The sequence below is a fragment of the Vespula vulgaris genome, chromosome 8 (genome assembly GCF_905475345.1).
Source record: "Vespula vulgaris chromosome 8, iyVesVulg1.1, whole genome shotgun sequence".
Classification (NCBI taxonomy): domain Eukaryota; kingdom Metazoa; phylum Arthropoda; class Insecta; order Hymenoptera; family Vespidae; genus Vespula; species Vespula vulgaris.
Window position 1 is genome coordinate 5,453,961 of NC_066593.1, and position 27,785 is coordinate 5,481,745.

A 27,785-nucleotide genomic window follows, 5' to 3' on the forward strand; every position below is an offset into this window, starting at 1 on the left:
GTTGAAGGTATTCGATAGGAAGATCGGATGCTGACAACGGAGTTCAATATTCATGGCTGTGGAAGTTGGCCAATGTTACCCAGTCACCCTACAGCTACTTGTGGACCAATGCCAGCACTGCACCAGAACTAGTAGCTGGACCATCACGCCGCACGATGTATGTCACTGCTCTTTACTTCACGATGACTTGCATGACTTCCGTCGGCTTTGGAAACGTCGCGGCAGAAACAGATAACGAGAAGATATTTACCATCTGCATGATGATCATTGCTGGTACGAATCATAACGATTATAATACGAGTACAAACGTGCGCTCAACCAAAATAAGATTCTTCTAACGATTATATTTTTTAAATAGCATTGCTGTACGCTACGATCTTTGGTCACGTTACAACCATTATTCAACAAATGACATCGGCCACCGCCAAATACCATGACATGTTGAACAACGTACGGGAATTCATGAAACTCCATGAAGTACCTAAAGCGCTTAGCGAACGTGTCATGGATTATGTAGTAAGTACATGGGCTATGACCAAGGGCCTAGATACAGACAAAGTGCTTAACTACTGTCCCAAAGATATGAAAGCCGATATTTGTGTACATCTTAATCGGAAAGTTTTCAATGAACACCCTGCCTTCAGGTAGATATATACAATCTTTTAATTATTTCATTTCAAAATAATCTATATGGATTAATCAAACTAATCACTAATAATATGTTATTATCGATGTCCAGGTTGGCATCCGACGGATGCTTACGTGCTTTAGCAATGCATTTTACAATGTCGCACAGTGCACCTGGTGATCTGCTCTATCACACAGGTGAATCTATCGACTCGTTGTGCTTCATCGTCACCGGAAGCCTAGAAGTGATCCAAGACGATGAGGTAGTAGCAATTCTTGGGAAGGGTGATGTCTTTGGTGACAGCTTTTGGACTAACCCATCGGTTGGACAGAGCGCGGCTAACGTTAGAGCACTAACTTATTGTGACCTTCACACCATTAAGCGTGATCGACTGTTAGAAGTTTTGGATTTTTATCAAGCCTTCGCAAACTCCTTCGCCAGAAATCTTGTACTAACGTACAATCTAAGCAATCGGGTGAGTGTTCTCTTTGATTAATTAATTTTCTTTTTTAATTAAATTTTTTTTTTCTTTCTTTTTTCTTTCTTTTTTTTTCTTCTTTTTCTTTCTTCTTTTTAGTCTTATCTACACATGCAAGACGTCTACATATGCTACATGATTAGAACAAAACTTTAATACTTTTTCAGTACTTTATTGAATTCACATTACGTTCAATAACAGTGCGATAAATTTTATTTATCTTTGGATATCGATAAACAGTTGTTTTTCTCTTTTCTTTATTATGCACTTTTGAAACATATTATATGTATATATATTATACATCCCCGAATAGCTATTTGCGATTAATCTTTACGTTAAGTAATAATTACGAAACACACCTTTGTGATCATTGATTTCAAACGATCAGGCACTATATAATAGGCATGTAGATTACACTGCACATTCTATGATATTTCTCAACATCAAGATACAGTGTTTAATATACATATTATACAACATTCGAATGATATATATACACACACAATATATACATATATATATGTGTGTGTGTAGGAAATAAATTATATTTGTATATACATATATTAAAAGAGATCAGGCCGTCCGATGACGATACTTTGTTATACACTCAATGAAATAGTTAACAACAACAAAAATATACAAATTAATCTAACATAGTAACATACATAATATATGAATAATTATATCGATTGAACATTCATACGTAGGTAATATATAATATAGATGTAATAGACAAAAAACGTTCACTACTTTAATTTACTAATTAATTTAATAATTAATTTAATCGATTAAAATTCTCCATAAACTGATGGCACTAACAAGAAGTTCTGACTCATTAACGCATACACACACACACACGTTTCATGTGCTACAAAACGTGTAGATGCTTTTTAACACTCTTAAATTAATTCGCTATTAAAATTATTCGTCGGTAAATTATAAAACTAAATATTCAATATATTAGATTTTATTTTTCACTTTTAAGTATATCCACAGACTTCTCTATGTGTGTGTATATATATATATATATATATATATATATATATATATATATGCATGTATATATAATCTCAGTGACTTAATTTTCAATAATTTCCATTAGAATTGAAAATTTCAATGACGACCATACAATATAATTAATAGTAATATGAGTCTTAGAGTAATCTTTAAATATTTAAGCGTGATTAGTCTTTTTTGTCCCTGATACCTTCGCTATGCATTTTACGTCCATGAAGTTCCATCATTACTTTAGCTGTAGGATCTTGATCTAAAACAGATTTGTTTTCTCGTACATCTTCTTCTACAGCTGGTATTGGACCAACACCCCATACTTCGCAATGCTTTATTTTAAAATTCTCTTTGCCACTTAATTGTACATAATTTTGAAACGTTGTGCAAGATTTACTCGATTTACCAGTTCCATACTCAGAATCTAACCATAAGCCTGGATAATTTAATTGTCCTCCCATAAGCAAACCATTAGGCATAGTTTGTTGGTAAAGATTCAAGTATTGATAATGATTATTGTAAGTTGTAGAAGAAAATGTTAAAATATCTGGCTCTAGTTTGAATAGGAAGCACCCTTGATTTCCTATAAAATTTGGTCCCAATCTCCAACTATCTGGAGCAAAACCACCAAACACATGATCATCGGTATCTTGTAATATAATAATTGTTGCACCTTGCATAGTTATTCTTCCTAGCATGGTGGAAAATGATTCTCCATGCACTTGACTCGAAAATAAGAATCTCCATTCTTTGCGTAGTTCGTGAGGTAAACTTAGATTTAGGAACAAAACGTCACCAAGCCCCAGAATACTTGGAAAATGAGGAATATTTTCCAAACCTTTACAAATAGGTAACAGATTTAAATCATTAATCCGTGCACTAGTATTTTTATCTCCTTTTTTCTGAGAAACTAGAAAAAGACACTGAAAAACGTGTGATTGAATAGTTTTAAATGTAGCAGCTGCCGCAAACCAATTAACTACTTGATCAACCGTTAACACATCACCATATTTGACAATATCTTCGCACAGACTTTGCGAACGCATATTTATACGTCTATTATTCACAGTACAACCAATACTACTCCATGAAAGATAATGCGAATTAGCAGCATTTTTCTGCAGCCTTAAATAAGAATTAATAGTAGCTTGAATATATTGCAGAAAAGTGGCAGTAGGTATTTCAAACTTCTGCTCTTCTTCTGAAAATCCTTCAAATATCAGATCAGTACGTTCTTCCGCGCTTCCACGTACTGCAAAAACATATAAGCGACCAAAATTTTCTCCATTTATAGCTGAGACTTTTTTGCCAGGTTCATGGCAAAGAAATCTTACAACAAATTGCAAAAGCACGTCATCCAAGTGCATCGACCAGTGTTTAAAAATATCTTCACGTTTTATAGAACCCGAACTTCTGGACATTGATTTAAAAATATTGTCCACTAATGTTAATTCTTCTGCAGATAGAATATTTGCAGAGGAAGCAGAACGGCTTGATCCATGACCCATCTAAAAACCAATGACATCAAATTCGTTAATATTCTCCGTTTTGTCAGTCAAAACTTTTTCACTTTACGCTAATATAAATTTATATTAAAATTAATAAAATCCATAAAAACTAATACAAAAGTAGAAGTCGTAAAAAAGTAATTTTAACAAAAAACAAACGAAGCTTACGTAATTTACGCGCCTTTTTTCGAACTAATTCTCTCTCCTAAAAATTGCAATATTCAGAACGTAGAAAAGAAATATGACACTATTTGGCAAATATATGATGAATTTTAAGAAAGCACCATTCATCCTAGCATAAAATTTAGACGCTTGTATCTCCACGAAGCAGTGTTCTCGTAAATATAAGAGCATCGTAAAATCATTTGAATGGAAAATCGACAATATTAGTTTCAATTCGTCGAACGAACGGCGATCTTCTTTTTATGGTTATCGAAACATATGAAAAGTGATATAGAATCGTCGAATAAAAATCCATTGATTTCAAAAGAAAAAGAAAACAGATGACAAATATCGAACAAATAACCAAATAAATACGAACCTTCCAAACGTACGTAATCTTCTATACGACGAGCCATAAAATCTTTCCTCTGCACTTTTCCAGCCAACGCGAGTCAGAGATATAAAGGAGAAACAAAAGAAATAAAGAACAATAAAATATTTAAAAAGCTTCGAAATTAACGATCCGAGCTTTCAGTTATTCGATTAAAATCCAATCCTGTCATATTTTCGATTTATAATTCGCTTATACCTTTTAGGAGAGATTTACGTCGACGTGTCGAAGTGATAAAAGGAGAGCGAATATTTATTTTGAGGTTAAGACGTGTAACGACGTCGACTCCGAGAACTGTGCCACTAGTTGTATGCCTATCGACTAACTTCACGGCGCATGCGTCGCGTAACTCCCTGGGCCTGACCAATATAAGATCTTATCTATTTTTTTTTCACACTCGTGTTTCGCGCAATATCCCATTTATGTAAACATTCAACTGAAATCTACGGACGAAAAACGAGGCACTGTGTTCTTGTTGTTTTTTCAACCTCTCGCGAAGAAAAGTTTTATCGGATGCCATTTATTTCACGGACGGTTACCCCTTACCGGAGAATTATTTTCCTTTGGTTAACCCCATTGACACTCACCATTTACAATTTCTTTTTTCTTTCTTTCTTCCTTCCTTTTTTTTTCAAATATCATTTTAACAATATATCAAATTAAAGTACACACATATAAAAGACATACGTATCGTTTTTTAATATCATTCTATCGGCTATGCTGTTAAATGTTTGCAAGGTTATGTAATACTTTTTTTACGCGGGAAAGAAAAAGTAACATTAAAAAAAAAAGAAAGAAAGATAAAACGAGATTAAACCGATTTTATTCTTGCTATAATTGATCGTAATCAAGTTTACAAAGGAAATTCGAGGCGTCGTTATAAGATCGATTATGCGTACATATAAAGAACTTACTTTCACGGTATTTCACCGATAATGATGGTGGTGATGTAAAATAGAGCGGAATAAATTAATTGCGCAAACTCTTGCACTATTCAAATTATTTTAGAACATTTACATATTCTATTGCAAAGTAGAAGACACAAAATAAAAAACAAAAAAAGATTAACATCGTTCGATCGATCGTTTTACTTTCAATATTTTATATGTATATACATATATATATATGTGTATGGATATATCGATATATACATATATCGATAATTATTATTTGTGCAGCTGATCTTTCGAAAGGTGGCTGACGTGCGTCGTGAAAAGGAGCTCGCTGAAAGACGAAAAAACGAGCCACAGTTGGATCAAGCTCAGGATCATTTAGTTCGGAAAATTTTCTCAAGGTAAGAATAGTGAGAAAAAGAAAAACAAACATGCTATTATTTACTCTAGAAAAATACATTTCTCTACGATTGTCGTGTTTGTATCACGGCAGACGTCCTCGTTGTTTCGAATGAAATTGGCGCGAGAATTCGATTGTTAAAATTAGACGAAATCTGGGGATTCGTTTGCAGAAATATTTCAAGCTAAAAATTCTAGGAAAACGCAATCCAATTCTCTTATGTTTTGTTACGTGTAAATCCGATCTCAATATATATATATAAATACATGTATACATATATACATACAAATAAGGTTTCTCGTATTAAACGTACCTGCTTTGATACAACGTGATTTGATGCAACGATGATACTCGGACTACTTTGAACTTTCACGATCAAATTCGAGTGTCGAGTATCTTGCATTTAAATCGAAATTTCCTTTTATTTATTTTTTTTTTTGAGGTTATATTTTACAGGTCTTCACGAAAGCAACATGGTTATCCATAACAGAAATAATGAATAAGGAAATGTGATTAAAATATGAGAAATAATCATCGCATTGTTTTCAAGTTTTCCTTATATTAGCAATCGATATTAACTTAATAAAAAATTATATATATAAGAATCAACTAAAGATGAGTTAAATGGGAAATTTCAATTGAACGTAAATTAATCTACGAAGATTTCTCATTCGATGTCATTCATAGACGATCATTTAACCCAATCTGTCGTTGACCTAACCTTAATTCCTTCGTGATCGATCGTTCTTTTTTTCCTTTATTTTTCTTTTTTTAAAAATAAAAAGAGATTCGTTATTTTTATAAGTATTACGATATATATATATATATATATATATATATATATTGCTTCCGCATACTACGAATTTTTTCTAATTTAAAAAAGTAAATGAAAAGAAACGAAAAAAAAAAGAAAAAGAGGACACATCCTTCGCATATCGATGCATATATTTTTGAATTTTCAGATATATTCGTTTAAACTGTGTCACGTATCTCTATCTTCTAATTTGTTGTGTTATATGTATGTACGAAGGATGGGAAGACATCGTATGAGAGAATATAAAGTCCGATTTCACGTTTGCGATTGTAAATAAGATTAAAACATTTTGAATAGTTTTGTTTAAATAAAATGAAATATAAAAATGAAAATACTTTTTTACACGATTACTGATATAACATACGAATGTTATAAATATATATAATATTAATTTTTCATTAATTATGATAACAATTATGATAAAAATCTTTTTTAATGAGTCAAGAAAATTGCAAACGTTGGATCATTTCGATTTCTCTCTCTCTTTTTCTCTCTCTCTCTCTCTCTGTCTCTCTCTATCTCTCCCTCTCTCTCTCTCTCTCTCTCTCTTTCATGAGTGTTATATTCATCGTATGTATTTTTTTACACATATGTTCACACCGTCAAACTACACGAGAAAGTGTGTTATCGAGTTCGAATCCTATTTAAAAGACAGAGTAGTAAGATAAGGGAAGATAGAAAAAGAAAGAGAGAGAGAGAGAGAGAGAGAGAGAGAGAGAGGTGTGTACGTGTGTGCGCATGCGCACAAATCAAATCTCTTTTCACGCTTACCAACTTAAAGAGATAAAAGAATGAGGATTGGGGTCTCCTCTTAAAATATCGATAATCGATTTAAAATACTAATTATCGATCTCACGAATGAATGTTAGATTATATTTTAATAAATAATTACAGATGGCTGCGACAATTAAAATATTTACACAGAATAAACGTTATCGAGAAAAGACATAATCGACATTTTGGTGACAAATCGAATGAAAATGATGTATGTATGTACGTATGTACATGCGCATGTGTGAACAAATGAAAAAGAGAATATATGTATGCATGTGCATGCGCTTATGCGCATATGTTGTGTTTGTGTGTATAAAATTATGAAAAAGGAGATTGAAAAAATTGATGATGTTTCTCTTACAGAATACACACATACGTACGTACACGTGTGATGTATACATATTATTCCTTTTCCTTTATTTTCTACTCATCGATGTGAATTTTGATCGTTGCTTGGCTGGCCTCTTGTTGAAAAAGGTTCAAGACCGATGGGGAAGCCCAGATCAGCGTGTCCAAAGCCGTTTCAACACGGTCCCAACAGGATTCAGACGAGGAGCTCACCGTGAACGTCCTGCCGCCCTGGCCCAGTTTTAGGCAATTTCATTTCTTACGTATTTATTTCTTCTCCATTCTTTTTTCCGTCCATCTTTTTGCTACCTATTATGTATATATATATATATATAATATAATAGTGTATATATATATACACTATTTTTTATTATTAATCATTATTATTATTATTATTATTATTATTATTATTATTATTATTATTATTATTATTATTATTATTATTATTATTATTATTATTATTATTATTATTATTATTATGATCATCATCATCATCATCATAATCATTATTATTATTATTATTATTATTATTATTATTATCGTTATTATTGTCTCTTTCTCTCTCTCTCTATCTTATATATATATATATATACATATTTATACATTATATTATTATTTCTAATAATATATTGGACTGCGATTATTAATACATATATATATATAGAGCGATTGTTTTCTTCCGTGTAAATATGATATATTTATCTACTATAGACGAAATGATTCATATGATCGTAAGTCACTAATCACATCCATATACACACGCATTCAAATCACACAATATATATATATATATATATATATATATATATATATATATATATATTATGTTGCACGATTAACTCGCTCGTGATATTTGTATGGGCATCGTATATTTCCTCTTAATCTTCTGAATGATGTTTTCTAATGAAAACTTATTTTCTAAAATAAATAATTCATTGAATTCGAAAAGAGATTAAGATCACGAAATCAAAGAGATTAAGAGATTAAATATTACTGATACGATGTACATAAAATAATTAGTACGCTGCTTATATTATTTGTCATTCACAGCGAGTTTTGCTCCAGCTCGAAATGGTACGACTCGTTATTTAACAAAAAAAAAAAGAATAGTAGTAGTAGTAGTAGTAGTAAAAATATAATAATAATAATAATAATAATAATAATAATAATGATGATGATGATGATGATGATGATGATGATGATGATGATGATGATGATGATGATGATAATTAAAACATGTATGAGTGTGAGTGTGTGTATATATTTACATCGACGTACCTCTTCGAGATAACCACATGTTTCATTTCATTCATAATATTATTACATAATCTTTGTCATTTTAAAAAATCACTGCAATTTTAACGAATGCTAGAGTGCTGTAAAATATACGCCTTTAGAAGGTTATGCGCATCTTTTTTCACCATGTATATATATATGTGTGTCTGTGTATATATATGTGCTATATATCACATATATATGTACACGTTAATACATATATATATATACACACATATATAATATACTTTATTTAGTATTCGAAGGCAGGATTTTATTAAGCGATTGCTAGAACTTGGTATTTTTTTCATTTTGATAAAATAATTCTCTTTTTTTTTTCTTGTCATAGAACATAGACTCGATTTTATTCTATCCTATTTGTTATTATTAATTATTAAAAACGAAGAAGATGGAAGAAGTACTGAGTTTGGGATAAGGCTCGAGCGTCCAATACTTTTCGATTGATTGAACGCAATTAACGTGGGATGCATGTGATAAACACACTCTAGGATTCAAATTTCTCTGTCACCTATATATATATATATATATATATATTTAATATTTTTTAATAATTATTACGGTAAGGCCGCTCGAAAAATATTGAGAATGTCGGCTTTTCTAAAGTTAAAGAGAACAAAAAGATTAATAACACAATAATTTATTTCTCTTTCTTATAATTAAAATTCACCTGCTGTGCATGATTACATTAAAAAATTTTTAAAAAAGCTATCCAACGTGAAGTATATATATATATATATATATATATAAAACACATATAGAAATATATATATATATACACACATACGTATACTGTGTATATAAAAAAGCTATCACTCGGGTTCATGCTTTTATATCTCTTTAAAATGCACACGATGCTTGCCAGGTGCTCTTGCAATATGCAATCGCTAAATTTCTCGTAAAGCCATTCTCAAATTTTTTCAAGCGGCATGTTATATTATCATTATTATTACGAGATTATATTATATCGTCACATCGGTGAACGTTGATTCAAATTGAACAATTCGTTAAACATAAAATCAAATTAATAGCTGATATACGTGTCACCTATAACAATTCAAGTTTTTATTAAAAAAAAAAGAAAAAAAAAGAATTCACAGATGTAATACATTCCATAATAAAAAACAAACTTACAAAGTAGGTGACTCGAAGTGGTCACGTTTTTAACTTATAAAACTCTCTAGAGAGAAACGTGTTACCTACCATTTAAGAAGTTTGAAAAGTTTTGAAAGTTGAAGACGATATCAAGAACCCGATAAGAATAAGATATTTTCGATTGGAAAGAGTTCTCTAAAATCGGCGTTCACCGAGGTCGCTCGTCTTCCCGTATGTTTTTTATTATCGCCATTTTTGTCACCACCGACGGTACTATTTTTGATATTTGAATCCTGTAGGCACACCAAAGTAGGTTGCTCGTGAACACCGCTGGAGCTGTTTACCCCTTTTCTAGCCTCAGTAGAACGATCTCGCATTTGCTACAAGAACCAGTTTCTTGAACCCGTGCAAAAAAGTTTTCCCCAACTAAACTGACTGCAAATTGATGATTATACATTGAAAAAAGAAAGAAAGAAAGAAAGAAAGAAAGAAAGTGAGAAAGAAAGAAAGAAATAAAGAAAGAAAGTGAGAAAGAAAGAAAGAAAGAAAGAAAGAAAGAAAGAAAGAAAGAAAGAAAGTGAGAAAGAAAGAAAGAAAGAAAGAAAGAGGATAAATAAGAGGAAAACGTGTTTCTTCTAACACGAATGAAATTAAATTCCATCCTCTTATAATTGTACACTGTCTTTTGATCCCCATTATTGCCTAGATGAACCAGCCTTTACGTATCCTGTATATATATACAATATACATATATACACCTTTGTGTACGCTCCATAAAAAGGAGCATCAGATTGGAAACGTGGATTCTTATCGTCTTGATATTATTTTACGCAGGTTTCGTAGAGAGAGACATACGGCAGATGTTGAGAAAGGAGACAGTAAGGATGGGAAAGATGGCGAATCGTCTCATTCGAGAAAACCGTCCACCGATGAGAATATCGCTGCCAAACCTCGAACTGGCAAGTGGGGAAGATTGCTAGGTAAGATTATAAAAAATGTATTTCATTGGACGTTTTATTGCAAATATATTTTTTTCTTTACAGGTAGTTCCAGTCTGGATTCAGGTAGTGAAACAGGTACGGCCGGGGACACGTTTAAGAGATCGTTAAGTGCACGAGATTCGCGTCCAAGTTCTAGTGCCGGAACGAACAAGGTCTTTCCGAAATTCGGGAAGTTAGGTGGTACGATAGAAGAAACAGGTGGAGGAGATAGTGCTGATAAGGATGGACAACATCAGCAACAACAGCAACAACAACAACAACAACAACAGTCTCAGAATCTTTCGGTAGACTCGAAGCAATTGCAACTTCGACGTCTGGAAAGTTACGATGGTGGTTTGATATCGACTCAGCCTAGTCACGATCGTGAGATTCTTGCGGCGGTATTAGAAGTGAAAGTCGACTTGAAGCTGGAAGTGCAAAGAGTGAATCAAAGACTCGCTAAGATGGAGGACATGCTTCAGACTTTGTTGAGCCGAGTTCCATTGGCTGCAACACCTCCGGGAAGTACGGTCATCTCGCAGCAGCAACAACAGCAGCAGCAGCAGCAACCGCAACAACAACAGCAGCAGCAGCAGCAGCAGCAGCAGCAGCAGCAGCAGCAGAGACCTTTGAATTTCCCATCGAGTAGTTCAGCTCAAAATCAACCGTCCTGCCAAGTGCAAGTGAATCAACAGCAAGTTGTTCCACAAAGTATGCAAACGTCTGAACAGAAGGCGTCTACGAGTACTTCTATGACACCTGGCGAAGGTTATAGAGAGCAACAGCAGCAACAACCTATGGAACGTAGTTCAAAGAGTCAAGAACATCATCATCATCATCACCACCATCACCAACAGTCAAAAGATTCGGACAGATTATCGGGTAGTTCCGATTACAAAACTTCCTCGAGAGAAGTTAGCAAAGAACTTCTCGAAAGACTTGCCCAAGCATCAACCTCGAGAGGTGACGACTCGAGTGCACTTGGACCACTCATATTAAGGAAACGAAAAAGTAAATCGCGCAACAAGGGTGCAGCGCCTCTCGCACCTTTAGCTACCCAACCGGTTAGTCCCTCGGAGGCTACAGAAACTACGCAAATGCTCGAATGTACCGACGATCGTGAGGCTAGTGCCAGTGCCGAAAGGACCGAGAGGACCGATAGGTCCGAACGAAAAAGGCCACCACCCAGGCCTAGAGAATATTATTGAAAGTTCTTCCGATCTAATCTTTTCATCCTAATCCTCTATTTCCTCCTCTTCCTTTCGTGATTCTCGATCTGGGTGGATGGCTCCGTTACAATTCAAACAAATTGATCGCGAACCGCGTTAAAAAATAAAAAAAAAACAAACTAATTACACCCTCCCTTTGTCCCAAAGTGACAATAGGTCGAGGGACTATCGTTAGGCCAATGAAGTCAGCCTAATTTTCTTCTTTGATCGGACTACGTTTCGTGATCTTATAATCCAACGTTATCTACCTTAAAGGACTACTAATATTTTCGCTAGATCGCTTCGCGAAGTGACATTCATTTTGCGCGTACTTTTGAACGAAATTGAATGAAACGAACAGAAAAAAAAACTAAGGACATGATAATATTATATAAAGTAAATAAACTTATGGAAAGAAAATAGAGGGTTTCAAAAGGGAGAAGTGAAGTTGATTCGATGACTCCCAATTGCGCGTGTCTCTTCGAACCAGTATTGAGTTACGTGTGATCATGGAAGAAAGGATCCAATGAATTATTCAACAACTTGCGACGGCTTCTTCGAGAGACATCGAAAATTGTTCCGAGTTATTATCCACGTTGTAAGAGCGATGTGCATCGTAGCTTTACACGCATTGACGGCGGATCTATTCGCGAGCATAGATCTTCGTAAAGATCTCGAAATATATTCGATCGAATTGATGCGTTATTTTCTCATTGATGATCTGTTATGCGATCGCATAAAATATTTACAAATAAATACTTAAATACAATAATATTTCAATTGAAATTTTACAAGTTTCTCGTCGTTGTCATCGATATGAATCGATGATATAGATTGTAACGGGACAATCAAATTGTACAATTCGTCTTTTTTTTTATTTATTTATTTATTTACTTATTTATTTATTTATTTATTTTCAAAAGTTCCTAGATGCATAAAAACTTCTTAAACTATTTTGAAAGTTCAATCGCTCATTTTCGTGACTTTTTAAGCTAATAGTCAAGCTTGTAGTTTTACAAGCTAGGCCTGTACTTTTACAATTTGTAAAAAGAAAGTAATCTGAAAAGTCACGGAAATAGAGTAATTGATTTTTAAGATTTACTTACGTAACTTTTAATCCATCTAAAAACTTTTGGCCGCGCCCTATAATCAGATCAAAAGGATTGATATTTACTAGAACAATGACGCATCTTCACGATCGTTTTATATTCACGAGAGATCACACGCGAGCACAATATAGAATATAAGCGTTTGCTTTGATACCACCTATTAATCCGCCGACGTTCATAGGCCGCATTTCTATCTAACTTACGAAAAAAGTGAGATTATCTTCGATCGAAACGCTTGCTACGAAATTAAACAATCGTCATTAAATTTATTGACGGGCGAAGAATCGACGTGCTAATCGAAAAGAAAAGATAAGAAAAGAGAGAACCAAAAAAAAAGAAGAAAAAACAAACTGAGCTGAATGAAATGAAAAAGAAAAGAAAAAAAGAAGAAATGGATATAAAAGTAAGGCACGTCGTATTTCGCGAGGAAGCCAAACAGCAATATTATATGTATATATATTGTAATTATGATGTGTATATACTATATTCATATATATATATATATATATATATATATATATATATATATATATATATTTATTTATTTGCGCGTACTTATGTGGACTCACGTTCGTACGCGTATATATACATATATATATACAAACACAGACATATATATATATATAAGTTGGTCATCGAATTGTTCTTTTACGTTTTCTTTATTTTTTATTTTTCTTTCGTTTCTTGCCTCTCGTGCTTGGACGAGTTCGTCGAAATTATTGTTAAAAGATTACTAATAGTAAAAATATATTTGAATATCAATTGTGAAAACTGAATCTTATAAATTTAATTTTCATTGATTTTTTATTTCTTTTTTTTTCTTTTTTTTTTTGTTATATCCAAGACTTACATTCAAGACGAATTTGAATTCGATCATTATTCGAAAGTACTTTAAAAGAACGAACTATAACTCTATAACTTGATGTAACTTTAAAGTCATGTACATACATATAAATGTATATATATATATACGTGTAATTATTTTAGAATTCTTCTTCATTTTTTGTCACATAATTAATTCAAAGATGATATATCAAAATTAAGATTTATTCAGTATAAATTATATTTATAGTTATATCATAAATTTTACATTATATTACTTCTTTCTTTTTTTTTTTTTATTTCTTTTTTCTTAATGCAACAAGAAATTAAGTTATAGAGATATATATCGTCGTAGGCTATAATTAAAAGTAATGATATATTTATTCGATAGAGATATTCGAGGATGACTCGTCCAATGAATAATTAACGATGATCCGAACAGAAAGTATAAAAAACGAACGTTTGTCCACATCTAAGCTTGCGTGTACATAATATAAATATAGTTTAAAGAAGAAAGAGAAAGAGAAAGAGAGAGAGAGAGAGAGAGAAGAGAAGAAGTAAAATAGTTATCATTTCTCGTGTTATATGTGTATATAAATATATATATACATATATGTATATATATATATATATATATATATATATATATATATATATATATATATAACACAAAAGAAGGAAAAGATAAAAAACTATCGAAGAATAAAATGATACGAGGACTTTGTTAATTAGATTTTAGACAAATAGACGATATAGCTGGCTCTATCGTAGTTTATATACTTATACGCGAAAGTTTAAAAGCCGTTGACATTTTAGGAAAAAGCTAAGCTAAGAAGCTAACATATTATAATCCCAAATCGATCGACTCAATGGTGCGCAGGTTTTTCGTGCCCACTTTTTATCGGGCGAGTCGTACACGCATACATATACATATACACATACACATACACATGCACACATATTCTATTTACGAAAAGTTTACTCGACTTGCAATTACAATCGTGTCATTAACAAATAAGATGCAAATCTTATAGTAATCTTATGCGAATGCCGTTTCATAATTTCCTATGATCGGAATTTATCGGAATCGTTCGTCGATGTTCAAGATCGTTTAACGGCTTTCACGTCTCCCTCTCTCTTTCTAATCACAAATCTAATCATGAATCTAATAATTCGTTCTTTTCCTCATTTTTGTTTACATTCAATCGTTTCATCGAACGAATAAAAATTAGAATAGACGTGCGTGAAATAAACAAAATTATCTAATATATGCCTAAAACTAATTCGTCCAATAATTAGAATTACACATTGAACATAATTCGTTACCACTAATCGGTCGGAATCAACGAATTTAATCTGTGAAAATAGGAACAACGATGTGAGTGATAAATGGACGTGTTTATTGGAACAGCAATAAAAATGGCAACAATAAAGGTAATAAGAAAAGTTAAAATAAAAGAAAATTCGTTGAATAATTAAGATTTAATAACGTTATTACATTTTTAACGTAACTTGTATCTTAAAAATCAGGATATATAAAAGGCACGCGCGCGTGTGGAACGATAAATAAAAAAAAAAAGAAAAACAGAAAAAAAATAGGAAACAAAAAGAAAGTTTTTTCAATCGCCGATCGATTAATTATTGCATCTCGCGTGAGTTATTTGAAATCGCGAAAGGGGGATCTGCTCTGTTTGCCGTTTGAATATACTATCTCGATTTTTGACTATCTCGTTTATCTTTTTGTTTTTTATTAATTTTTTCTTTTTTTTTTTCTTTTTTTTTTATAGCATCAGCATTTTCGTTTTTCCACGTCAAAGGACACGGATATTGAAATCGATCATCGACTCGCCATCGTCCAACTCGAATACATAAAAAGAGGTAAAGGTATGATAGAAAATTGAAAAAAAAAAAAAAAAAAGGGAAGAATAATTTACATTATTTTATTCGTTAAAATTCGTTATCGTTGATATTAACGAATAAACATTTATTATCATCGTTAATATTGTTAACCCTTTATAACACCATATATCTCAGGTTAAACACTTACATATATGTATGTGTGTGCGTTTAACAAAATATTTTAATCATTTTTTCTTTCTTTTTTTTGTGAGATCTTATTTCATTTATATTACCACGAACTTAATTATTACTTTTGCTGTTTTTAAGATTATTTTTACAAAATGTGATTTGACAAAGGAAGATCGATTAGATAAGGAAATAAAATTTAATCCTTTGCACTCGAAAGACGATCCTTAGTAGCCATTTGATTTGATACAATAACTCGAATAATGAATAAGGGATGATTATAACTGATTTATGAATAGTTATGTTTTCTCTTATATGTTATTCTAAATTATGTAAAATTGATGGATTTTATCGGTCGAACAAATACACGTGAACATATTACTTCATGCAAAAAACTCTCAAGTAATGGTATAAGCCATTCTTTTGTGAGTTAGTAAATATCTATAATTAATTCCTAACTTTTATATAATCTTGTAAAAAATGAAAAACGTTCGCTAAGTCATTTGAAATACGTCAATTTTTTCTCGGAAAAGATTCGACTCTGTATTTCCCTATATAGAAAAAAACTTCACAGTGTAAAGGATTAATTAAATTTAACATATTTGATAAACGAGATGATTGGAATGATGTATTTAGATGATCGATCCAATCTTTGAAATTTTCGATTATCGATTTATAACTCGATTATTGATTAATACAGATAGACATGCTAGCGCCAATTTCCAAATTTATATCTGAAACAAACTTGAAAACACTATTCTCTTATTTTTTAACATAATAACTTCAGAATTTTTGTTATGTATAATTTTATTGTATTAGACATGACAAAAAATTGGCATATAGAGGGTTAACTTTTAAAAAAGAAAATTATCAAGAAAGAGAGAGAAGGAGAGAGAGAAAATGATTTTACGAAACTTGTGCGATAAACAAACAAACAAATTGATTTTCACTTAAACAAGGCAAATATTAATAGTGCAGATTGTTGTCGAGATTGAAGTTGAGATAATAAGAAGATGTGATATTAGGAATTTTTATATATATATCAAGCCACTTTGCTATAATTCATATTTGCAAATATGGATTATTATAGTATTGCACTATTGCAATAATTTGGAAACATAAAAAATTTAATTAAATGAATAAATAAAAAGACGAACGAATATCCGTCGAATTGATACTGAGTATTGATAATATTATATTACGAACGGCTAATGCAATTGAATTTATTATTTTTTACAATCGCTATTCGTGAATATTTGCTTTAAAATTCACACACACACAACACACACAAAAACATTCCATTCAATATTACGTTTAAAGCGAAAACTGCATCATCAACCATTAACAAATGATATAAAAAATGATATATCAAATATATATATTTATTATCGTCATCATCATTATTATTATTACTATTATTATTATTATTATTATTATTATTATTATTATTATTATTATTATTATTATTATTATTATTATTATTATTATTATTATTGTTGTTGTTGTTGTTGTTGTTGTTATTATTGTTGTTTTTGCTGTTGTTGTTGTAGTTATTATTATTATTATTACTATTATTATTAATATTATTATTATTATTATTACTATTACCATCATCATTATTATCATTATTATTATTATTATTATTATTATTATTGTTCTCATTATCATCATCATCATCATCATCATCATCATCATCATCATCATCATCATCATCATCATCATCATTATAATCGTTTTTTAAATTACTTTGTGGCTGTCGAAAAAACCCTCGAAGTGTAGTGTGAGTTGATCAACGAAAATCGATAAAAAATATAAAACATATGGACATGTGTGTATATGTGTGTATGTATGTATGTATGTATGTTCGTATGTATGAATGAATGAATGAACGGATGAATGAATGAACGAACGAATGAATGAATGAATGAATGAATGAATGGATTAATTAATTAATTGATTAATTAATTAATTTATGAAGAAATGCATGCATGTATGCATGCATGCATATGTGAATGAATGAATAAACGTATGCATGCATGTTTGTAGACAAACGATATGAAAAGAAACACGATCGAATCGCTGGCGATAAAAAAAAAAATATTCTATGTCGATGTTACGCGCGAAGGATTAGAAAAAGACAAATTTTTATCTATCTATTAACTAGCAATAATATCTTTGAAATCGTCATGTTCGGAATCGTCATGTTCATAATTTCTTCAAACTTGCCTCCTATCGGATTTCAAAGCGACAGATTTGAATCAATTCGTGTATTCGAGCGAGTACTTTGTAAAGTAAGAAAAGAAAGGAAGAAAGAAAAAAAATCGAATTTGTCTAATCGATTCTTTATCTAGTTCGAAGTCGTGTCAATCATAAATCTTTTCTGTCGCATAAATCCTTGCTTCACACCTCGAGGGATCGATGGATCGGTCGAATCCGGACGAATACAAGATCATTGAAAAGTTCTCGAGAAATTTATATGTAATTATAACGAAATCTATCTTCATTCTTTTATTTTATTTTATTTATTTATCTTTTTTTCTCGAATAACGGACCAAATCACTTTTTATTTCATATGAGAAGTAACGTATCTGATTAATTAAAATTTATTATGGTTAAAAAAATATTTGGATGAATAATAAAAATATTTGCCAAGTAATTTGATTAGCATCTCGTGAACTTTTCAAAGACATGTACGCATATGCATATGTAAAAGAAAAAAGAGAAAAAAATGTCGCAGAATCTCTCACGTCCTGTTCTCGTTTTGAAAAAGAAATCAATGAAAGAAAAAGAAAAAAGAAAATTAATAATAATCTTCTCGTTCGTTCGTGTCTTCCCGATTTTATTTGTTAGCGATCTTCGCACGTAGTTTATCCTCCTTTTTTTCACAAAACAACGAACAAAGACGGAAAAAAATAATCAAGCACGGAGAGTAAAAGTAAAAAGGAAAACAACTCGAATTAAAAAATAAATAAATAAATAAATAAAAGAAAAAAGATTGAAAGAAACTCGCATCCTTCGATCTCGATAAAGGAATTAATTTGTTGAATATAAAACGCGAAGTGTGTTCAAATTTGTATTGCTTCAAATATCACTACCAATCAAAGTCAACATAATCTAAAAAAGCAAAGGAGAGTTTAACAGACGCCATTTTGAATTAATGTTAGTCTTATAGTTATCATACACATACACATACAAAAAACACGACGAATAGGACGATAAAAATTAATTACTTAATGAGATAATGAATTATTATTGTTTAATTATTATTACTGTTGTTATTATTATTATTATTATTATTATTATTATTATTATTATCATTATTATTATTGTTGTTGTTGTTATTTTTATTTTTATTATTATTATTATTATATGAATACATTCATTAATAAATTATATATATATCTTATATGTATATAAATATATATATACATATATAATTAATTTATTAATTATTACAGTCTTCTCCGTCTTGCGAGGATTTACAAATTTTATCTGTAAGACACGTACGGCGATCGAAGACTCTCATATAAAATTTACGACGACGACAGCGATCGTAACGACGATCGAAGAAGCCGTGATGTAATAATATGTATCGAATTTTTCGAGGAAAACAAAAGTGATCACAAGAGTCTAACAGTAGTTTAATCGAAAGGAATTAAAAAAGAAAGCAACAAAAAAATCACAAATATTATATATATATATATATATATATATATATATATACATATATATATATATACATACATATATATATACATAAATATATTATTATTATTATTATTATTATTATTATTATTATTATTATTATTATTATTATTACTATTACTACTACTATTACTACTACTACTATTACTACTAACTACTACTATTATCACTATACTACTACTACTAGAAGGGGGGAATTTTTGCTATAACTACCACTTCGTCCATTTTTCTATATGGGCAGTTCGTTGCACTGTAATCAGCCCTCGGCCTTGTAAATTTTATCCTTGTCATTTCCAAAGAAACAAAAAAAGAAAGAAAGAAAAGAAAAAATAAAAGAGAAAGAGAAAGGTAGGAAAGTAAACGAATTATGAAGAAAATAATATTCGAGCCCCCAATTGCGGAGTGCCAATGCACTGATATACATATTTTTCTTTTTCTTTTTTAGAGTAGAAGTTGTGAATAGGGGGAAAGGAGGAATACGCGTAGATGTCGATCGATTATTCTCTTTTCCATTTTTCAAAATGTCGACTCGACGTTAAAAATCGATCGTCGCGTTAATAAACAAAAGAAAAAAAAAGAAAAAAAAGAACAAAATACAATAAAATAATAAAAAAATAACTTTCAATGGACATACTGCACTCCGAATGCGGGGGTACGATTCTTACGAAACTTTGCGAATTTAATCGTGCGATCTGTGAAGTCGAAAGAAACGCGGGGGAAAGAATAAAAAAAAAAGAAGTGAAAGATCCCACGCAAGCGATTTTGGCCATTTTCAATTGTGGCGATCGTTGACGAGCGAATTTCCGAGGCTTCGACAGTGTGCTATGATCCTTTTAATGAAACTATAATTTTTTTATCGAAAAAAGAAATAAAGTACAGTAAAAAAGAGAGAGAGAGAGAGAGAGAGAGAGAGAGAGAGAGATTTTTAAATACAGATCATTTGAGATAGTTCTTTGTTTCCTATTAATCTTTTATTTTTACAATGTAGTGAAAAAGAAGACGTTTCGATTGAAACGAAACACCGAGTAATCCCTCGTGATAAATGATAAAAATAAGAAAGTAAAAGAAGAAAATGAAAAAAAAAAGAAAAGAAAAGTATTAAGAGAAAAGCCTCGTTCAGGATGAGCAATTAATTCGCCGAAAGACTGAAGGTGCTGAAGATATAGAGAGCGAGCTCGTCCTTGAAAAATATCCTCGTCAATGACCGCTCGAAACACCGTTGAAAAATCAAATTGTAGCATCGAACAAAGCCTGGCTAGAATACTCAATGAGATACTGCTTTCGAACTTATAATAAAAAAAGATCAAAATTGATAACAAGTATTTTATTCGTCGACTACCCACGCATCTCCGTAAATATATAGTAAGTATGTTATATTATTATCACAATGATAATGTATAATCACATCTTTAGTATGGAACATTACTACATAATTTTATGAGCAATATTGTTTTAATAGATTTTTTTCTAGGCTCTACGAGTTACAATTTTCTTTTTATTTCGTAACCAATAAAAAAGAAAAAGAGAATAACTCGCATCGTAATCTCGAATTTCGTGTATATCTTAAGAGATCAATCATCGAGAGATCGTTTTAACTCCTACAATAAAAATTCATTTCTCGTAATACGGCATATGAGAATCGTCGAAAGTATAAAAAAATACACATCGACGTGAATTTCTTTCCTTTGTGAATCTCGTAACGAGATTACTTAATTAACTAGTACTTTTCCAGCACGTGAATGTAAAATCCAGGATTCTTGATCATATCCATTGGTTTAAAATCAGCGTATATCGTATGTTTTGCTTTAAATCGAAATGCTTCTGCAAGCATATCGCTAAAAACGTTCAATCTGTGAGGATAATATGATAACCTAAATTCGTTAACGTTTTCTGAATTGTTTTTGTTTGTTTTTTCATCGATAGTAATCATGTAGTCCAGAGTCACGATTGCTGGTTTGCCTGATATGAATAGTACTGATGTTTTTATATTAGTCATGTGTCGACTCTGAAAAAGATGTATATTATTATTATTATTATTATTATAAAAAAATTATCATATTAAAAAAATTATCTTAACGATACTCACGTTATAGTATATACATTTGGGTGGTGTGCTACCGGTTTGTATAATATAATCGTAATTCCTGTGATCGATCAAAAACAATCCACCTGGTTTGACACAACGTTCGAAGTTAGCAAAGGCTTGTCTAAAAAATAAATGTTATAAAAGAGATTAGGTATACGAAGAATATCATTTATTTATTTATTCAAAATCATGAAATTATTTATGTAGATAATTTACTTTTGCTCTCTCTGATCGCCAAAGGAGTCGGGCATGTGTGCAAAACTATTTCCAAGGCAAATAACAGCATCGAAACCGTCTCCAATTAAATGACTGATATCCTTATATAATGTCAACCAATTTGCTTCCTCGATCACTAAAAAAGAAAAAAAATAAATCGAATCAGAAAGATAGGAAGAAAGAAAATTATTTGTTATCGAATCAGAAGAAAGTTATCAAAGATTTATTAACAATTATTATAAAAAAAAAAAAAAAAAAAGAAAATGATGAAACAGTAGTTTGCGATAAAGATTGACCTCCGTCGATAACATACCGACCCTTTCCTTAATAATATTTATCTACTCAGTAGATAAGAAAGTACGATATGCATATAATAGAAATATTTTCATCAAGCACAATAACGGATAAATATTATCTCATAATACACATTTCACAATAATCTCGTAAGTGTCTTCATGACGAATCGATCACAAGATCTATTGAAATTTCTTCAGATTTCAATTTTAATTTCTGTTCTAATTGAAAAATTAAATTTCTTTTCATTTTTAAAATTTCTACTTACAGAACGTAATATCAAAAAAAAAAAAGAAAAGAAAAAGATTCGAATGAACGAAGAAAAAAATTTGCGAACGATAAATAAGAATTTACGAAGATATCTTTCTTACCCCAATTATCGAAAGCTGGTTCCTTTCTTCTCTCCCATCTGGACTTGAGAGCATATTTGAGCATTTTATCGGAAGCATCAACGCTGACGACCTCGAAGCCTTCTTCAAGGAGCATTACCGAATCTACGCCTGTACCACAGGCAACATCCAAGATTCTATGGCAACCTTTCTTCTTAAGGAGACCCACCAAAAAGTCCCGATAATTTTGTGTCCTCTGATTTTTATCGCCGATGAAAACCTCCCATACTTTGGCAGCTTTTCCATCGGCATATTGATCTCTTACACCCTCCGCTGGTGTACCGAGCGAACGTGTTAAAAAGACTGAATCCACCATCCTGATACTTTGCTTTTTGATATTCAAATATAACTGGAAAAGAAAATGAAAGATCAGTTTTTCTTACGAAATTTTTACTATCTCCTTCTCTCTCTCTCTCTCTCTCTCTCTCTCTCTCTCTCTCTCTCTCTCTCTCTTCCCATATATATATATATATATATCGATTTCACTTTCTTTCGTTGATCTATTAAAAAAAAAAAATCATTCTATCGAGCGATAACCTAAAAGTTCAAAGAGAAACAACAAAATTTATTTAATTTTTTCTTTCTATCCTATCATTGTGTAACACAAACAAATTTTTTCTTTTTTTTTTTTTTCTTACTTTTTTCTTACGATAATATACATATATGTCTCCGATACAAAGAAATAACACGTAAATTTCGTTTTATCTATAACGTTAAATTCAAGTAATCCGCGCTTCGCCTATCAATCATTAATTCAATAGAAATCATTCCACTATTTAAAACTTATCGTTATATTAAGAAACGTTAATCGATTAAAGTGCATACTTCATTAGTCTCAACTCAAAGAAAAAAAATAATTCTATTCAAGTGTATTCAATGATATTTCGAAAAACAGTAAGTGATTTGATATTATCATACATTGGGATTATCCGTATGAATTATCGAAAATTTGTATATTTTTAAGAACCACTTGTGTGCGTGCCTCAAAATTATCTTTTCGTGTTAATTATCTTACACTTTATCGCGTCATCTTTAATAGTAAATATTAACATCTTTTACACTTACTACATGAATAAATAAGACGATATTTTTCAACTTATCATTATATCGCAAATATTATCATACATACTCAATGATTTTTAAATAAAAAAAAAAAAAATGAAAAATGAAAATCATCTAAATCACGTAATATCTTATATATTCGCAAACAAGTCATTAACATGATAATAATAGATCATTATTATGGAATAAAACTGATCGATAAACGATTGTTTAATTTAACAATAAATCAATGATTAATTTGATTAGGATACTTTCTGAATTTATTTCGATATAAAATCCAAGCACTAATTGTAAAAATAAAAAGTATTGATTTTTTGTGAAAAAATATTAAAAGAATAAAAATAAAAAAAAAAAGAAAAAAAATAAAATATTTTTTTGATTTATAACGTTTGGATTTCGTACCTATATGTTCTCGTTAAATATTGTCCACTTACGATACTTGTTTATTTCTTTCTGATATTGATATTATTACGATAAGAACTAAGAAATTTTATGAAAACTTCACTGAATCTTGATGAAAACTGAAGAATGAAATGCTCACCAGACACTTATATATACTCTGACAAATTGACACTCTCTTGCGTTGCGTGTAATGAATATATGTTAATCACGAATGATCGATTCGTAATATGATGTAATAATTTCCTTTTCTTACTAGATCAATCTTATGCTCGATAAAATGTTTTTGAATACGTAATAATGTTCTTTTTTCTTTTCTGAAACGAAGTGTAATCTTTCAAAATAATTCTACAGAAAAATATATTTAAATTATCAAGTTTTGATATCAATGCGCATCGTATGCATGTAACAACAAATTAACCAATTTTTCAACTTTCGGGATAAAAATGATTACAGAAGGAGATAGGCTCGCGCGCGCGCGATTTTTAACCGAGTAACATCACCCTTTTTGAACTTCAAAAATGATTCATTTCTATTTATAACTTATATTAAGCTTTATTAAAACAGAGTCAAAAATTTATTTTCAAATAAATTAATTATACATTTGATATTATATTCTATATCGAAAGACGAACTACCATACATTCTTTATCAACATAATATGTTTACTTTTCAGATAAATATCTAATATAGGAAACTTATTTATATTTATGTTTTTCTGCCTTGTGCTAATCAAATAAAACGTATAGCAATATGATATTGTAATATAAAAAAATATACTTTCAATAAAATACAGAATACATATAAGAGTTTATTTCTAAACTTTATTCACAATACAAATGTTAAACTTAATAGAGATTACAAATAAATATACTTGAAATGTATGTCTCTTGAAAATTATAGAAATCATTTTTGAAAATTCAATATACAATGTATTACTGTAAATTCTACAAAGTAATACTAAAAGAATAATGTATCTAAATTAATGCTAAATCATGTCGTTTGTAATATTCACACATAGGCAAATGAAGCACACGATGTGACAGATTAAATTCACTTGATCTATATATATATATAAATATTTATATGTTATCAAGTATCCCATATGTTATAACATTAACAATTTAAGTACAATTTTCTACTTCTCGCTTTAACATACCGTTCATCCATGTTAAAGTTTTAAAATTGTGATTTTAAAAGAAATTATCCTTAAATTGACATAAAGTTCTATATAGAAAGGACTTCAACTACACAGTATTTGCTTAGATAATAATCGATACAATCTCTCTAAATTGGCAGTTTTTTTGTAGTTTAATATTCTTTCGAGATAAACACAACTTAACGAAGTAACACAAGCGGATGATCTCAGAATATATTATTTGATGTGGTAATGATTTTGTGAAAATTAAAAACTTAATAACATATTTAATATATTTCTTAAACAAAATTTTAATTTTTAAATAATCTATTCAATAATCTTTCTTTCAGATTATATAAATCTGTAAAGTTGTAAAGTTATTTTATTATCTTCCAATGTAATCTCAAATTTTAAAATAGACAAAAGATCGATCTTTCATAATCTATTATATTAAGTCACATATACCGAAATTATTATTTTACTAAAGTCATTAAATTATTTATTTAGCAATGTACAGATTCTGATGCATTCGTGCTATATTAAAAAGTAGTGTGATTAAGGTATGATTTTTATGAATAATGTAGGTTTTTTTTTACAAATCAAATTTACCACAAGCACATCATGAATTATGCGCAAATGTTTAGAATGTGCATAATAATTCATCTCTGTAACTGCGAAACAGTTTCTTAAAAACACTAGTGGGGTGTTGTTTATTTCTTTGTTTTGAAACTATTTTAATATTGGATGAATCTTAAACTATATCACTCAATTGTAGTTATTTTCTCTCTGCATCCTTATGTGCGATCCATTGCAGACATTCCTACCCTCATATATTTTTTAAATCATCAGGTAGTTCATTTTTAGGATGTTTGTTCTCAAAATGTTGCTTGTAAGTCTTTGGATCTGGCATCTGAGCCTAATAAAAAATAATAAAACATAATTTCATTTAGATACAACTGTAAAATTTTTACCTAAAATTATAAATAACATCTAATATTCTTACCTTGCAAACCGAACATACATGAACTAATGCTTTCTGCGCTGCCTTTTTTTGTTCATTCGCACTATGTCCTTGTTGTTTCTTTACTTTAGCAGCTTTTTCTGCTGCTTTTGCTTGGGATTGTATTTTTTGTTGTCCACGTGCCATTCTGTATCAGAAACATATAAATTTATTATAAATAAATTGTATAAATATTTTTGTAGATCAAAGAAATACAAATTCACGCGAGAAAAGCATAAGATCTGATACTTTTCAATAATTATTATTCAATCATTATGATAATCAATTAAAACTTATTTTATTGCACACCTTTTGAAACACCTTTAATAAAAGAGCAGTCAACCTAAAAAAATATATAACTGAAATAACAGCTGTATAATCACATATATGAATGATCTGTTACAAATCATTCCCATAATAAAAAGGTATTAATATTTATTTGTATGTTCGATCGTCTTCTAATCTTAATACATAACAATGACAAGATTTCATACATGGAACAAGCAAACTTTCTAGAAATGTTTTATAGAGCAGATCGAACGAATAAAATCACATACCTGCCAGAACTAAAATGAACGTATTGGATCCTTTCTTCGTTGATGAAGTCAAATTTATTCGTTTAAAAAAAACAAATGGCAGAAATCTCGAGATCTCCTTTGAAAAGAAATTTTTTATGCGTTATGTATCGCGTAATTTTTGTTAGAAAAATTTAGAAGATGATCGAAGTGAAAGAAAAATTATTCGAAATACTGTAAGTTCTCTTTGAAAGTGTACACGTTCTCCGATGGTCTCGTAGAAACGAGTACGTACATATGTATATACATATATACATACACAAACGTGAAATAATCCAGAGAATCGTGAAACGCGGATGCGCTACAAAGTGTTAAGAAAGACCTCGAAGAGACAATTCGCGATTTGTGTCTTTTCACTCTCTTTACCTTTCTTCTTTTTATTTCATTACCACTATAAATTCTTATCGACGTTGTTATTATTAAATATTAAATTAAATTGTTAACGTTGCAAAAAAAGAAATATTTTGCTTAGCTTTAGCATATAGAATTTCATTCGACGATATACAATAAGATGCGCTTCTACACTCGCTTCTGCGTAAAACCATGCTAAAAAGTGACCAATCAACCACGGATCAACCATTCTCTTCTGGGGTCAATGCACTCCTATAATTCATTACTGAATAATTTCATATAAAATTTGTTTTAATTATAATAATATTATTTTTTTTTTTAACATTAATTTTTTATAGAATTCAAAATTTTTTTTCTGTAACTATATGCAGCCATCTTCATTGTTAATTATTATTTTTTCCACGTACACGTCTCTTTTTTATTACGTAGTTTTATTTTTTTATAGAAATTTTTCTCTTTCTTTTTTATTATTCTTTAATACATTTTCTTCAATCATCTTTTTATATCGGGAACTTTCATCTTTAAATAATATTTTTTAAATAATATTCATAGAAATTCGGTCTCATGTAGTAATCGATTGTAATCCTAAAAATCCACCTATCAGTGACTGCATTTCATTATAGGTCATCTCTGA

General features: G+C 30.2%; 4 protein-coding genes across 21 annotated transcripts in view; 1 reads left to right on the forward strand and 3 right to left on the reverse strand.

The window, feature by feature from the left end:
- LOC127065916 (potassium voltage-gated channel protein eag) overlaps positions 1-20,736 on the forward strand; it is a 113,298-nt gene extending 92,562 nt beyond the window's left edge. For 5 of the 8 annotated variants that reach the window (XM_050998946.1, XM_050998945.1, XM_050998948.1 and 2 more), the window contains 7 exons: positions 8-273; positions 359-644; positions 740-1,103; positions 5,354-5,469; positions 7,534-7,650; positions 10,627-10,772; positions 10,836-20,736. In XM_050998946.1, the coding sequence (XP_050854903.1) occupies positions 8-273; positions 359-644; positions 740-1,103; positions 5,354-5,469; positions 7,534-7,650; positions 10,627-10,772; positions 10,836-11,980 (2,440 nt within the window). In that variant the 3' untranslated portion in view covers positions 11,981-20,736. The remainder of the gene's footprint in view (positions 1-7; positions 274-358; positions 645-739; positions 1,104-5,353; positions 5,470-7,533; positions 7,651-10,626; positions 10,773-10,835) is intronic. The other 3 variants (XM_050998952.1, XM_050998953.1, XM_050998954.1) reach the window with 1 other exon arrangement.
- LOC127065917 (MTOR-associated protein MEAK7) lies at positions 1,601-5,276 on the reverse strand. Of its 6 annotated transcripts, none has more exons than XM_050998959.1 (3): positions 5,090-5,275; positions 4,164-4,212; positions 1,601-3,622 (listed from the first exon to the last, which is right to left on the reverse strand). In XM_050998959.1, the coding sequence occupies exon 3, from the start codon at positions 3,620-3,622 to the stop codon at positions 2,291-2,293; it is 1,332 nt and encodes a 443-aa protein (XP_050854916.1). In that variant the 5' UTR covers positions 4,164-4,212; positions 5,090-5,275; the 3' UTR covers positions 1,601-2,290. The 6 variants fall into 6 exon arrangements, with proteins under 6 accessions (XP_050854916.1, XP_050854914.1, XP_050854915.1 ...); XM_050998957.1 differs by having other exon boundaries at positions 4,164-4,217; XM_050998958.1 differs by lacking the exon at positions 5,090-5,275 and adding an exon at positions 4,763-4,926 and having other exon boundaries at positions 4,164-4,217.
- A 214-nt stretch (positions 20,737-20,950) lies between the features above and the next one.
- LOC127065918 (glycine N-methyltransferase) lies at positions 20,951-24,261 on the reverse strand. The gene is made up of 5 exons (XM_050998962.1): positions 24,091-24,261; positions 22,609-22,975; positions 21,944-22,079; positions 21,728-21,848; positions 20,951-21,646 (listed from the first exon to the last, which is right to left on the reverse strand). Exons 2-5 carry the CDS (start codon positions 22,940-22,942, stop codon positions 21,359-21,361), a joined length of 879 nt encoding a protein of 292 aa, XP_050854919.1. The 5' UTR covers positions 22,943-22,975; positions 24,091-24,261; the 3' UTR covers positions 20,951-21,358.
- A 617-nt stretch (positions 24,262-24,878) lies between these two features.
- LOC127065919 (zinc finger protein 706-like) lies at positions 24,879-27,332 on the reverse strand. Of its 6 annotated transcripts, none has more exons than XM_050998967.1 (5): positions 27,167-27,332; positions 26,783-26,879; positions 26,535-26,568; positions 26,229-26,373; positions 24,879-26,141 (listed from the first exon to the last, which is right to left on the reverse strand). In XM_050998967.1, the coding sequence occupies exons 4-5, from the start codon at positions 26,370-26,372 to the stop codon at positions 26,052-26,054; spliced, it is 234 nt and encodes a 77-aa protein (XP_050854924.1). In that variant the 5' UTR covers position 26,373; positions 26,535-26,568; positions 26,783-26,879; positions 27,167-27,332; the 3' UTR covers positions 24,879-26,051. The 6 variants fall into 6 exon arrangements, with proteins under 6 accessions (XP_050854924.1, XP_050854923.1, XP_050854925.1 ...); XM_050998966.1 differs by having other exon boundaries at positions 27,060-27,331; XM_050998968.1 differs by lacking the exon at positions 26,783-26,879 and having other exon boundaries at positions 27,060-27,332.
- Positions 27,333-27,785: the final 453 nt, after the last annotated feature.

What these genes read in the sequence shown, in the direction of transcription:
- LOC127065917 (XM_050998960.1), bottom strand. Translation starts at nt 3,622, where the DNA reads ATGGGTCATGGATCAAGCCGTTCTGCTTCCTCTGCAAATATTCTATCT.
- LOC127065918 (XM_050998962.1), bottom strand. Translation starts at nt 22,942, where the DNA reads ATGGTGGATTCAGTCTTTTTAACACGTTCGCTCGGTACACCAGCGGAG. An exon ending in GGCGATCAGAGAGAGCAAAA is followed by an intron (nt 21,849 to 21,943) that starts GTAAATTATCTA and finishes TTTATTTTTTAG; the next exon opens with ACAAGCCTTTGCTAACTTCG. An exon ending in CCAAATGTATATACTATAAC is followed by an intron (nt 21,647 to 21,727) that starts GTGAGTATCGTT and finishes CATCTTTTTCAG; the next exon opens with AGTCGACACATGACTAATAT.
- LOC127065919 (XM_050998967.1), bottom strand. Translation starts at nt 26,372, where the DNA reads ATGGCACGTGGACAACAAAAAATACAATCCCAAGCAAAAGCAGCAGAA. An exon ending in ATGTATGTTCGGTTTGCAAG is followed by an intron (nt 26,142 to 26,228) that starts GTAAGAATATTA and finishes ATTTTTTATTAG; the next exon opens with GCTCAGATGCCAGATCCAAA.